This window comes from Podarcis erhardii (genome assembly GCF_964252035.2).
Source record: "Podarcis erhardii genome assembly, chromosome: 13".
NCBI classification, from domain to species: Eukaryota; Metazoa; Chordata; class Lepidosauria; order Squamata; family Lacertidae; genus Podarcis; species Podarcis erhardii.
Genome location: NC_138502.1, coordinates 31989755 through 32003192, shown reverse-complemented (window position 1 = coordinate 32003192; position 13438 = coordinate 31989755). Strand labels below are relative to the sequence as shown.

At 43.2% G+C, this 13438-nt stretch overlaps 1 protein-coding gene across 8 annotated transcripts in view; it reads left to right on the top strand.

Moving 5' to 3' along the window:
- The window catches only part of SKAP1 (src kinase associated phosphoprotein 1), a 314733-nt gene that overhangs the window by 231289 nt on the left and 70006 nt on the right, over positions 1 to 13438 (top strand). For all 8 annotated transcript variants that reach the window (XM_081838162.1, XM_081838163.1, XM_081838161.1 and 5 more), the window contains 5 exons: positions 2631 to 2708; positions 3545 to 3628; positions 5336 to 5460; positions 8496 to 8559; positions 12255 to 12446. In XM_081838162.1, the coding sequence (XP_081694288.1) occupies positions 2631 to 2708; positions 3545 to 3628; positions 5336 to 5460; positions 8496 to 8559; positions 12255 to 12446 (543 nt within the window). The remainder of the gene's footprint in view (positions 1 to 2630; positions 2709 to 3544; positions 3629 to 5335; positions 5461 to 8495; positions 8560 to 12254; positions 12447 to 13438) is intronic.

The following is a 13438-nucleotide window of genomic DNA, read 5'->3' as shown; positions in this document are numbered from 1 at the left end:
TTTTTGTCATTCATACATGTAAAATTCTGTGGACTGTTACAGTGGCTAAAAGTGCTTTAAATGTATTTTGTGGTTGCACTCTTTCTGAATTTTAATGGAAAATATTTGCTGGGTTTTCTCTAATTGCAGGAACATTCCTAAAACATAATCTCTCAATATTTTCATCTATATTTATATTGTAATTGGCACTCAATATTAGATAGTAGAATTTGATAAGTGGCATTTGTTAGATAACAGGCAGTAAGTTGACAATAGGCACATTGAGTTCTTATATCTGAAGCCTTCCAAGATTAAAACAATCAAGAATTTAAAGCGTTCCAATTTTGAGTTTTTAAAGTCACGTTCTGAATGCAAACTCAACTTTTGCTTCAAAACGCATCACTCAGAAATTTGGATGATGAGAGCAGCTAAGCCAATAAATGGCCAGGCAAGTAGCTGAGCCAAACACCTCTAGAAGCTTAATCATCTTCACTACAACATCTCATAGTACATTATTGTATACATTAAAAAATAAAAGCTGATATTTTCAGAAACAGAATGGCCATCCTTTTGAGTGCTAGAGAGCAGAACATCCTGGTGTATGTATGTGTTTGATTTGCACATTGATACATAAATTTTGAATTGCACATTTCTCCCATAGATTGCCTTTTGCCCTCTTCTAAAAAGCACAAGCTACAATAGTTTTCACATGAAGATTTGCTGTGCTTAGGTGCATAAAAGCTTGCTGTATGTTGGTGTTGATCATCTGTTGATTGGACAATATGTACATAGACTGCGGAATCTTGTGTACCACTAGCTCGTGTACTAGGCATGGCTTATCTATTTGTGCTGCATTTCTGCAACACCTTCCTGTTGATGAGACATGGTCCAACTGCACTGGCATCCCAAGTGGCTGCTGTGCACAATCTGAGAGTTGGGTGACAGCATTATTTACATTACAGCGGTGGATACTTCCAGGGGTGCCTCACTTAGATCATGCAGTGCAGTCACTTGCAGCAGCAAGATGCCTTGGATAAGCTTTGCTGCTGTCACCACAGCTCTCTAGGTTGGGCCCCCTGGTTTCCTAGTTTGGACACTGAGAAATTGGAAGAATTAATTGACTCTACATTTCCAGCTTTCAGCTAATTAACAAGAAATATAAGCAGCCTAGGCAAAAGGTTATGTAAATGTCTGAGAAAGGGTGTAAATCTCTGGCTGAGGCAGACTGCGGATCGATTCACAGGTCCAGGCTTGATGTGCCAAGATGTGTATTAAATGCATTCACAGTGTGAAGTGGGCTGTATTGTGAAGTGAGAGTGTTTTCACTTCATAATACGTCCAAAACCCAACACGGGGCTGCTGCCAGAGCCAAGATTCACTCAAATTCAATTTTTATTACCAAATCTTGGAAAATGTGAAATAATAACAACAAAGAGAACATCTCTGAAGATTTACAGAGCACATTTTCCTAAACCACTGAAAAACTGCAGGCACACACATGGGATGAGAAAGATTCTCCAGAGCAAAGGGTGCAACTGCCATGTAGGTTGCAGCTCTAGCAACTTATACATAGTTACAGCTGGACACCCCCAAGGGTAGAGGTTTTGTGGAGCCCCTCAGACGTGGATTGCATTTGGAACTGGATGCACACTGAAGCAATGACAAAGTTATATCAACACATATTATCCCATCACAATGAATGTCTCCATTTGGTTGTTTATGTCTGCAATCTTATACCCGCATACCTGAGAGTGAGCTCCACTAAATTCACTGGGATTTACTTCTGAGACTACATGTATGGGATTGTGCAGCTATCCCACAGTGGCAACTTTTATGGGTTTGAATCCTCTGTTTATTTCTGGTTTGCTTTTATATGCCTTCATGTGTTTTTATATTTCTGTTTACTGGTTTTAGGTTTAATGTTTTGATGATATATTGTTTAACTCCGCTTAGGTATGTTTAAAGTATTAAGTGGTATACAAATGCTTTTCAGTAAATGAATAAGCTTGTCTAAACAGGCTTTCTAAGCAAGTTCAGCCTGGACTGGGATTTTACCACATACACAAACATGCACACACACACACACACACACACACACACAATGTTCAAGACCAAATGGAAGTGGTAGGTCATCTCCCTATGCTGGAATCCAAATTTTGTATCTCACATAGCTGGGGATTGTGTGAACATCACCGGCTTAAAACACAGCTTGGACATTCTTTTTTTCAATTTAATTGAAGCTAGTTTGGAGAAAAGTTCGATATTTCAAAAGGAATGAGAGGATATATACAGGATAGATATAGACTAGGGCTAATATGTGCATACTGCTTCCCAAACCAGCCATGGGACAGCGCTGGATGCAGAATAAACAAGAGTGTGTATACAGCCAGAGATGTAACATTGGCATAGTACCAACCAATATGATTAATTTGATTGGCCCATGCCTCCCTTACTGACATGATACAGAGCCCAGCCACATGAAAGCTGTTTGGCAGTGACTGCCTTTTCCATCACATATATAATGGAAATTGATGATAATTGTGGGTATAGTTTGATTAAAATACTACTGATTTCCTTGATTTTGTTGTCTTGCAAGATTCCCCAAGCATAATTTTCCATGCTTATTGAGATTTTGTTTTTGTTTTTTTAAGCCGAGAGCAACTTGCAGAAGGCCACTCAAGAGCAAGGAGGCATTCTAAAACAAGGTTACTTGGAAAAGAGATCCAGAGGTAAAAATCTGCCAAACTAATCTTCACAGCACCTGCTGTTGATTTATCCATTCATAATCCATCCCTATGCTGTCCATCTGTTGAAAATTTAAAGCCCTCTGGGCAGACACTGTGGGCAGCTTCTCATTCACCGATTTAGATGTTAGGAAAAGTGTCCAAGTGAAAAATGCAGATGTGTTGTATCAACTACGGAAGGTACATGTACTGTATGTATATATGTATTAGTTGCCTCTTACTTGCCTCTGAAATACTGTTAGGAACATATATCTGATTATACTTTCGTTAAGCAGATTACTACTATTGGCCCAGAAGGATCAATGAGATGCCTCTTAATGGATGCCAGTGATTAGGAAATAGTTTGAGATTTTTCTGGAATAGTCTTAATGAAGAAAGCCATCAGTCTGGAGAAGGTGTTGCCTTCTCCTGCTAAATGGAGGGGACATGTGAGAAGAGATTTTGTAACAGATAAAGGCAGAGGGGACAGAATTAGTCATGCTGCTCTGCCCCTAGAATATCTCTCACAAGTAGAGAGTGTGCCTTATTCTTCCTCGGAGGTCACCTACAAACATTTTGAAAACAAAAGTAGCATATATACTAGTGTGCTCTTCACAGTTGACATGTGCATTTTGAAGTTGATCCCAATTTTTTATTGTGTTTTTTATTGTGAATTTGCTCATATTTGCTACTAGCCCTAAGTACTAGTAGTATTAGTAGTAGTAATGCCCTCTGATTGATGTAGAAAGCACATCTTGGGATACCTTTTGTGGATGAAGAGACACTCCTTCTTTTCCTATTCTTCTCCTGTCACCTAGCACCTTCTTCTTTCTTCTTCACAGACTCTAAAATATTTGGCTCTGAGTGGCAGAAGCGATGGTGTGTCCTTGACAATATGGCCTTCTACTACTTTGCAAATGAAAAAAGTATGTGGTACTCTTGACACATGTACACAGCCATATCCCTTCAGTATTTTCACTTCACTATCCAGATACATTGGGAGGGAGGGAGAGAGGGAGGGAGGGAAGGAAGGAAGGAAGGAAGGAAGGAAGGAAGGAAGGAAGGAAGGAAGGTTGGTTCTGTTAAGCTTTCCCTCAATCCTGATTTCATGTTCATTGGTCCGCAGAATGGAGGGACAGCAGGTGAAAGTTGCCTGAACTCTGGTGCATCTCTGAAGCTCCTTTGTTCCTCAGTATTGCTTTCTAAACTTAATTTAGATATTGTCCTCAGTCTTCCTCCACAAAGCTCTGAGGCACATACAGAGGGCTAAGCTCATTTTATCATTGCAGCAGCATTGTTGCAACACTGCCAATGGGTCCTGCTTGGCATCTGCTTGGCTACAGAATAGTGGACTAGATGGGCTACTGGCTCTTCTTGCATTCTTATTGTGAGGTAGGTTAGGCTAGGATAATTGCTTACCAATGAGCTTCAACCAATCAGGGATTTAAACCTGGGTCTCTCTCATCCACATGTAACCTTCTAAGCAGTACATCACAGTGGCTCTTCCAACTGGATGATAAATTGCCCACCAGGCAGTGTGGGAATCTGCCATTTAGATGCAGCCTTACGAACGGAGAACAGAGTCTGGTTGTATTCCAACACCCTTGTCAGTAAAGAATGAGGGAAAGGAGAAATACGGACACAAGGCCCTGTGTAAATAAAGTACTGCCCATTTTCCCCCCATTAGTTGTCAGGCGGGCTTTAACCCTCCCCTAAGTGACCATATATAATCTATGTGTCAGCATGTATAAATATTTTTCAGTTATGCTCCATCAGATGCATATAAACAGGAAGCTAATACTTCCAACCAAATTTGGCATGCCTAGATAGATGGGCTACGATTATACTGTGCCTCCCATCCAGGGAGATTGAATGCAGAGCAGGTAAAAAAAATATACAAGAAGAAATAGACGATAGAGGGGACAGCATTAGGAGTATTCAGAGCTGGAGGAGGACTCAATAACAGGATTTTTTCCCAGCACAATTCAAGGGATAATGGACACTGGGGCTAAGCAAGCAATTATGTTTTGCAGTATTATCTATACATATACAATTTAAAGCAGCCTCGACGTGGCAGTTGCAAGTTGTAGCATACACGCTGGGACTTAGGCAGAGTTCCATTTTGTCTGTAAATTTTGCCAGTGGTAAAGGGGATTTTCAGTCACCAACATCAGCATCATACAGCAGTACTGTCATCAAAGACATCCTTGCAACAACTGTGTAAGTTAGGCCAATAATATCACTATATTACAAGTGGAAGGACTGAGGTCAATATATAATGGCTTGCCACACTTGACATAATGGTGGCAGATCCCTGTGCAGAATTGAGTTTACTGCTAAACCCCAACACAGCACCAAGGGGAACATGTTCCCTTCTTCCAATGAGGCTCAATGACTAGAAGTAATATCCACTGTAGAAAATAATGGCTTTTTTAAAAAGCAGTTTTGGGAAGGAAAATACAGACAGTGAAACAGTTCAGGGCCCCTCTCCTTTCTGCCCACATGGCTCTTTCTTCCCACCCACTTTAGAGAGAATCTGGAAGACACAGGTTGGGTCTTGTATTGTGAAAGTGATATCTGTAAGCAAGCTAGCAACTTGAAGTTTGCTGAATCATCATTACTGTATTATGCAGGCAAGCAACCAAAAGGCATGTTTGCCATTAAGAACTACCATGCCCAGATGGCTTTCCACTTGCGCAAGGATTCTCGAAGAGATTGCTGCTTCGAGCTGACCTCTCCTGGTAAACGTACCTATGAGGTAGGTGTGTCCGCCCAAATGGCCAGAGTTTCCAGCCAAGGAATTCTGCTTAGTGCTAGTTGAAAGGAGAGAGTGGGGACAATGGAACCCTGACCTCTTGGCCTCTGAAGACTCCTGTCATGAACCCCACAGTGCTGTCAGGATTGGGATTGGCAGGCTCTGACAGAAGAGGAGGGAGAAACAGAGCTGGGTACAGGGACTGAGTTATGGGAACTTGGGTTCGAGGAGGGGGGAACTCCCCTTTCCACCCTGACTTCAGACACTTTGGAAGGGCAAGAGGGATGCCAGCTCTTCCTTCTAATATTCCTGAGGAACTTAGTGGAGGCTGGGGAGAGTTTTGATCAGCCAAGGGGATGAGTCAGCAACTGAACAGAAGGGTATAGTCTTGTTGCCTAGAATCAGGCATTGGCTTTGTAGATGAAAGCAGACCCAACTTCCCTGATGGAGCATGCACTTGAAATCTCGTCATTCCTACAAGACAAGAGAGTCTAGCAAGTGAACATGTCATGCCAGGCCATCTTTAGCAGATGCGGTGCCGGGGTGCAAATATCTACCCAGCGCCCCCAAATTACTACAGATGGGGGGGGCTGTGAAGCTGCACACTGCCAGCCATCGGGGGGGGGGGACGACTCTCTCACATGCCGCTGCAGGAGAGCAATCCCTGCAGAGGCTTGGGAGGGAAGCTGCACCCCTCCAACCATATGGCTGGCAGGTACGCAGCTTCTCTCCCAAGCCTCCATGGGAGGAGAGTGCAGCTTCCCTCCAAAGCCTCCTTGGGAGGAGAGCAATCCCCGCAGAGGCTTGGGAGGGAAGCTGTGTGCCCGCCAGCCATATAGTTGGCAGGGCACAGCTTCCATCCTAAGCCTCTGCAGGGATCGCCCTCCTCCCAAGAAGACTTGGCAGGCATGCTGCACGCCCGCCAGCCATATGGTTGGCGGGGCGCAGCTGGTGCGCGTGCAGGGAAAGGGGAGGCCGCCGGCAAAGCCGCTGGGGCTCCCCCACTCACTGGGGCGCCCCTGAGAGGCCGGCGGCCTGGCACAACGCACCACTAAGCCCTATGGGAAAGATGGCTCTGGCGCCATGCCTTGTCTTTAAAAGCTTATTGAGAAGGGCTGGGAAATTTGTTGGGACATTTTCATCCCTTCCTGTTAGTTCTGATCATCTTGCACTGCTCCTGAACTCCTAAATCATGACTCCAGAGCATTGTATCAGCTGCCAAGCCTGTACTGTTAACTTGCCTGAATAAATATCTCTTTCTTACTTACAAGTAAGATCTTCTGTCTGCATGTGTTGGGTGGGAGTCAGGGCAACTCCCAGTAGAGATGTATCAGGACTGGGTTTGAGCCTCCTCCTGCAGTACCCAAGCCATTGTCTCTTCCTTACTTGGCTACAAAATCTTATCAATCTGACCTGGAGAGTACTTTTTATATATAAAACTTAGACTGCCTTTGAGCCTCTTCCACACCATTCACTCTGATCACTGTTAAAACCTGGAAGAGAAAGGAGAGGAGAGACCTTCCTCTCTCCTCAGGCCAGTGTGCATTTGACATTTGCATAACAAATCCAATCAAAGCAAGAACCACTGTGGACTTCATTTGAAAACACCTTCACACTTTCCTCCTCCCACTCTAAGCTAGCAAGCTCGATTCATCTCCGCTCCCCAATTCCTTTCCAAAACTGGAAAGAGAACCCAAGAGTTCTGGTTTTAGGGCTAACTTGTATATCAATTTATGTTAACAGCCGATTGACATGTGGAAAGATGGCTCAGGTTGACTTCAGCCCAGGAAAAAACAGTTTTAAGTGAATCAGATGCTACCCTTTGGTACTTCGAGTTTGTTGCTATTTATCTCCTCACCCTTCCTGCACAGCCTGCTACCTAGCAGCTACCCATTGCTAGAAAGACTATCTGCTTGCCACCTGGTCATCCCTTAGTATCCTGGTCCCTCCTTCCTTCGTTGATCCTTAGCTCACTCAGCTATAAGTCCACACACATACACTGCAGGAGTGAAGTATCTCCCCCTTCAAAGCGCTGCCATAGGTTGCCACCTGCAGGTCCCTCGTGGTATGGCCAGCTTTGCTTTGGTCTCTTAACCGTTAACTCAGGCATAGGTAAACTCGGCCCTCCAGATGTTTTGGGACTACAACTCCCATCATCCCTAGCTAACAGGACCAGTGGTTAACTGGTACTGAGCACATGCCTACGTGAACTGGTACTGAGCACATGTATGTTTTTGCATTGCATGTGTTTGGGGCTTCAGTGTCTATTCCTGGCCATGCCTACATGAGGACTCCCCTGCTGTAGTTGTTCACGAGTTGATCAGGAGAGGTTTGTCCAGTTGTCATAAGAACATATGACATGCTTTCAATATATTTTTGCCATTCATTCATTCACCTTTTTCCCTGACAGGGATTCAAGGTGGCTTATAGATAAAATGGGTCTGTAATGGATCTTAGGACTGTGTCCTGTTGTTTGATTCTGCTTTTAAAATACAGTAATAACCACGTTGAATATGAGCAGTGACAAGTTGTGCACCCCAACTTACTGCAATGCTTTGTCTGAGGTTTGCAAAACAAATGGGGCAGGAGAATTCTCCGTGTGTCTTTGTGGGATTCCAAAATAACCATGTACTTGTCAGTAGAACTCCGCTTTATTTTATGTAGAAGAGAGATGGGACAATAGTAGAGATGAGGGGCATCACAAGACCAAAACATTACAATATATAGCTAATTTACAGGTGCATGCTTATGATTTTTTTCATCACTTAGTGATTCAGCAGCCGAATGCGTAAACTGCCAGATCTAAAAAGTGATGTGTTTTAAATGATGTTAGTGGGTAATATGGAACCTCTGTCTGTGATGCATGCTTTTCTGTATTCATGCTTAATGAAGTACTTGACAGGGGCAAACCCTGAAATCTGTAGCATGCTTCTTTAAGTGTGGCTTGCACATGGAGTACAATCACCTGTAAATTAGTAGTTGCTACAGACCTTATGGCAGAAATCTTGCAGTGACTGTATTGAATTCTTCCTTTGCAGTTTACAGCTGTTAGCTCTGCAGAAGCCATGGACTGGGTGGATCAGATCCAGTTCCTGCTTAAGGGTGAGTAGCTTAAGAGGGAACAAATCCATATGATATAGGTGAGAGTGATTCCCACCTATAAAACTTGAGACTTGTTGACTTGCAGCTGAGGGCATGTACTGCTGTCACTGACAAACACTGTATTTTGAGGGAATATGAACTGATAGGAAGTTCTGTCTGTAGTGGTTGCTGGCCCATTCACACATGCAAGACGTCAGAGGAAGACCTGGCTCCTGTGATGTTCCAGTGTAGCAATGCAGTCTTCAAAAGTTGTATATTCTTCAACTGATGAGCATATATTTATGAGCCTAACTGTTATTTAGACTATGTCTATTAATTAGACAGGAATTGACTACAAAGGGCCAAACAGTGTATAAACTCCAGCCTTCCGATCACCCTCCTTCTGTATTACTTACAAGAATCTTAGCTTTTGTGCCTGTGCTTTTCTGTTGATTTCTTACCCTCACGCAGAAAATCACATAAGCATAGTGGTAAGATTGTCTAAAAAGCTCGCAAAACAAAAGGCAATATTTAATTTAAAGAAGATCCCAAAGTGATGTTTCTGAAACCTTTAATATTGTTTTGAAAGGGAGAAGCGAGAAGGCAACAGTTCTTCTACTTATTTAATTGCTAATATTCACATTTGTGTCCTCCTTTCCTGGCAAAAAGCAATTTCCATCAAGGTTATCCGATTTTATCCTTGCAGCAAATATGTCAGCTGGATTAGGAAGAGACATAGTGATTGGCCCAAATCTACCTGACCACTTCCGTGGTCATGTGACAATTTGCACCTCTTCTAGGTTGAAGTCCAATGCTTTATAAATCCTGGGGAGTTCAGAGGCATGCACACACACTGACACACTGAAAGAACATTTGACACAAGCTACATGGGCTTGCCCCATCCCTACTGCTGATGCATGGGGTGGCCATACTGCCACCTGCTGTCCATATTTTAGGCCAGCACATAGAGGGCTTGCCATGTATAACAATGTATGTAAATAAAGCTCTTCCACAAAAGTGGGGAAACTGGCCCAGTCAGAGTTGCCCCCTTTGTGTGGAGAATCTCTACATGCACTTCTTTGTATGCTTATAGAGCCCCTTTAGACACTAAATGTATGGATAAAATAGGTGTGTATGCACTGCACACATCACCAGGAAGCAGGGCTAGCCCCTTGGGGCCTCACAACCCCTTCACACATTCTTTTCTTCTACTTCCTCCATTAAACCACACTTGAAATTTACTAACCTCCCTGACAGGATCCTAGGTCATGTACGATGCACAACCCAGATATGATAGTTCCTGCCTAGAGGTCCTACAATCTAGATAAAAATGGGGGAGGGCCAGGTGACTTGGTGAAGAGGTGCAAACAACATGGGGCTAGGGCCATTTCAGGTTTTGCTGAGGAAGTGTGTAGTGTGTAACACGGGACTTGAGGAAAGTTTGACAAAGAAGGGGAATATTCTCCAAGTCCTTTCCCCAGAAGCTATGAGAAAAGGACTGGGAGAAGAAGCAATCTTGTTCTAAAGGCACCTACTGAAAATCACTGGCTGGTTACCCCTTAACACCCTTTAACCACAACGCCATGCTCACAATGGGAATGTTGAACAAGCGAACATTTTCCACCTCTATCCTTGTTTGTGAGAGAAATGTGAGTCCTAATCCACATCAGTGTTTATATGAATATAAATCTAGGGGCTGCTAGTTCTTTCATGTTAATTAACTCAAAAATCCATGTGTGTGATCTCATAGATGTTACATAAAACAAAGTGAAAGTGTCCTGAGACTCAAATCCAAAGGATGCCTTCTTCTCCCCATTGCCTTTTGATGTTGTTGTCTATAAGGTGCTAGTGCTATTTGCTATTCCATACTTATTTATTTATTGTTGCTTGTTTTGTGTACCAGAATAATCCCCTAATAATGAACTGTGTGTGCATGTATGTGTGTGTGATGGGTTAATTAAAAATTAAACTCACACTTGCTTTGCTGAAGCCACTTTCTGAGTTGCAAAGGATGTGTGCTCTCAAAGCACCCTCTTCTGGTCAGTGTGTGAAAGCAGTATTGATACTGGTTTTTTTAAAAAAAAGATGCTATGACTAACGTTTTGTCAGCTTACGTAAACTCATGAAGCTAGGAGTCACCAGAAAGCTGTCCCTTCTCAACTCCAAGGATACATAATCTGCAAATCATATCTGCCCACACATTCCAATTAGCCAAAATAATTCATACCACAATAGGGGAGGGGGAAAGAGCAAACCACAGCAAGCAACCTGCTAAGCAGAGATCTCCTGGGGGGGGGGGGATGACCCAGGAAGTATTGTTGTTTGAGGAGAGAAGCTCCAATACCACAGAAAAGTTTGGTATAGTTGGAGAGGAGGGCACAAGGTTCTCCCCCCAAAAAACATCTTTCTCCAATTGACTTGAACTCTGATCAGTTGCAAGTATGGTAATGGTAAAGATGTTTGTTTTATTTTGTTCCATGGTTCACTAGACAATGGATGGGGAAATTCTGGCTCTCCAGATATTGTTGGATTCCAGCTCCCATCAGCCCCAACCAAAATAGTCAGTTGTCATAGATAATGGGAGCTGGAGTCCAACAACATCTGGAAAGCCAGAAGTTCCTCATCCCTGAACTAAGCAAAGATCCCGTCCTGGAGCATATAAAGTAGTAATCACAAAAGAAAACTAATGCCTATGGTCATATGTACAATGCTTCTCATTCACCTCTGATAAACCTCAGCCAGCTAGCACCACAGCTCTGCTGACCAGTGTTAGGACTTTCAGGCTATATAGGGTGTGCTACTTTTTACAGCTTTAAACCTACCACCTCTCATTCTAGAAAAGCAGTGATGATACTCCCAGTTTCAATGGATAGGTTCACGCAACTGCTCTAATAGGGTAAAGAGGTTCCCACCCTCTCAACACTCCCTAGTGTGTGCGCAAACAGAAACTAACTTGATACTAATAAAGCCATGTTGATGTGAATCGCTATGGGGGGGAAAGAGCTGGGAAACACACATACTTCACTTTGCTCATAGGGTGTTGATATGGACTCACTCTAAGAAGCATTCCAGTCACTTCCCCATGGCTTCGCAACTCTTTTTCCTTGACAACTTGCTGCATTGTTTTGCATTCTTCAGAAGTATTGCAAATCTTGTTTCCTCTGGGCTGCCACAAGTTGTTGTGGTGGTGGTGGTTGTTGTTGTTGTTATGGCAGAGATTAAGCTAGTGGAGAAACTGGGGCTTTAATGTTCAGGGGGTTTTGTTCTGGTTTTGTTTTTAAATTTGCCCGTTTCAATACTCTTTAAATGTTTTGTCAGCCTCCCTGAGTTTCTGACACTAGGATATTGTGGGGCGGGGAGGGATACAGTCAAACCATGCTTCACTGAGACAAGAGCTGTACTTGCCAGGTCCAGATCTACAGCTTCATGGAAGAGGATAACTCAGGCATATTCAGAGTTTTCTTGTTATGGCACCTGTTAGCTCAAATTAAGAGCAGAAGTTGGTTCTTCCGTCACTCGGGACATGTGACGAATTTAATAATCACTCTTAACAAACCTCCATCGACATTCGCTCAGACCACATCTTGCCAGCTGAAAATAATACTGTTTACCCTAAGGAACATCAGCGTCTAATTGTGCTGTCCATTTCCCTTTTTCTCTTTATTTTCCTCTTCCTTTGTGTGCCATGTATTTTCCTTCTTATCTTCTTCTCCCAGATATTAAGTCCTCAGTTATCCCCTGTGAGGAAGTCGAGGACGACGACGACGACAATATCAAAGAAGAGGCCTATGATGACATAGACAGTTTTGATTCCCCCAGTGTGACACATCATCAGGATACCTCTTTGGACCTGGAGGAAGATGGGGATGACAGACAGAGCGATGACTGCATTTATGAAGTTCTTCCAGGTTAGCAGGCTTTCATTCATATAAAGCTGCATTGTATGGCAATTCAAACCATTGGTCCATCTATCTGAGGCTGTGTGCACACCACAGTGTTAATGTGTATGTGGGCCGCACATGAGCTCCTTCAGCTGAACTCTTTCTCAATGTTCCCCATCCACAGTGGTGGGTGGTGCTTGATGTGATGTATTCCCACTATGTAATGTTGTCCCCCACTACTTGCCAATTAGTACTTTTTCACACACCCGAGTTTCGGAAACCTAAAGGCCACTGTAGGCATATGAGCAGGTATTTGTTTACCTATGCGTGCAACCATAAAAATAAAAAATAGACTCAAGATTTCTGATATACCAGACCTGCCCAAAACAATGGGTTTTGCTTTTTTTTAAAGCATGTGTTACACACAGCCTCATTGGCAGCCCACTTAGTAGCACCAGGGCTAATAAAAGTAAAGAATAGATGGGTGATAGATGGCACCCAGGACAGTATCATTGCATGCTTTAAAAGTGACAACAACCCACACATTGCCCTTCAGTATGTCCACAGTTGGGTAACAGGCAATTTTACATTGTGATTTTTTTTTTCTTACTGCATTATCCACAGATCAGAAAAAATTGAATTAAATTAGGGTGGGACAGGGCGGGGCTGTGGAGTGTCAGCTGCCACTTGGATGAGGACAGCGTTGTGTGAACAACACCAGAAAACATGCACCCCTGAGATGCATTGGTTAGAGAATGAGCCTAAAAAGCTGGGCTGAGGGCCTAGGGAGGGAAGGATTCATACACATACCCTGTATTGCCCGTTCTTACAGACTTCCAAAAAATAGGCTTGGACCTGTGCTTTCTAGACACAGGACAAGGGGAAGTGTGGATGAGCCAATAGTGCTCATGCTATCTGTAACAATCTCTTCCTACCCTTGTATTTCAGAGTACTGTACAAGAGTGCCCATTTGTCGAGAGTTCTTTTGTCTAGAACATAACATCTGCCTAGAATATATT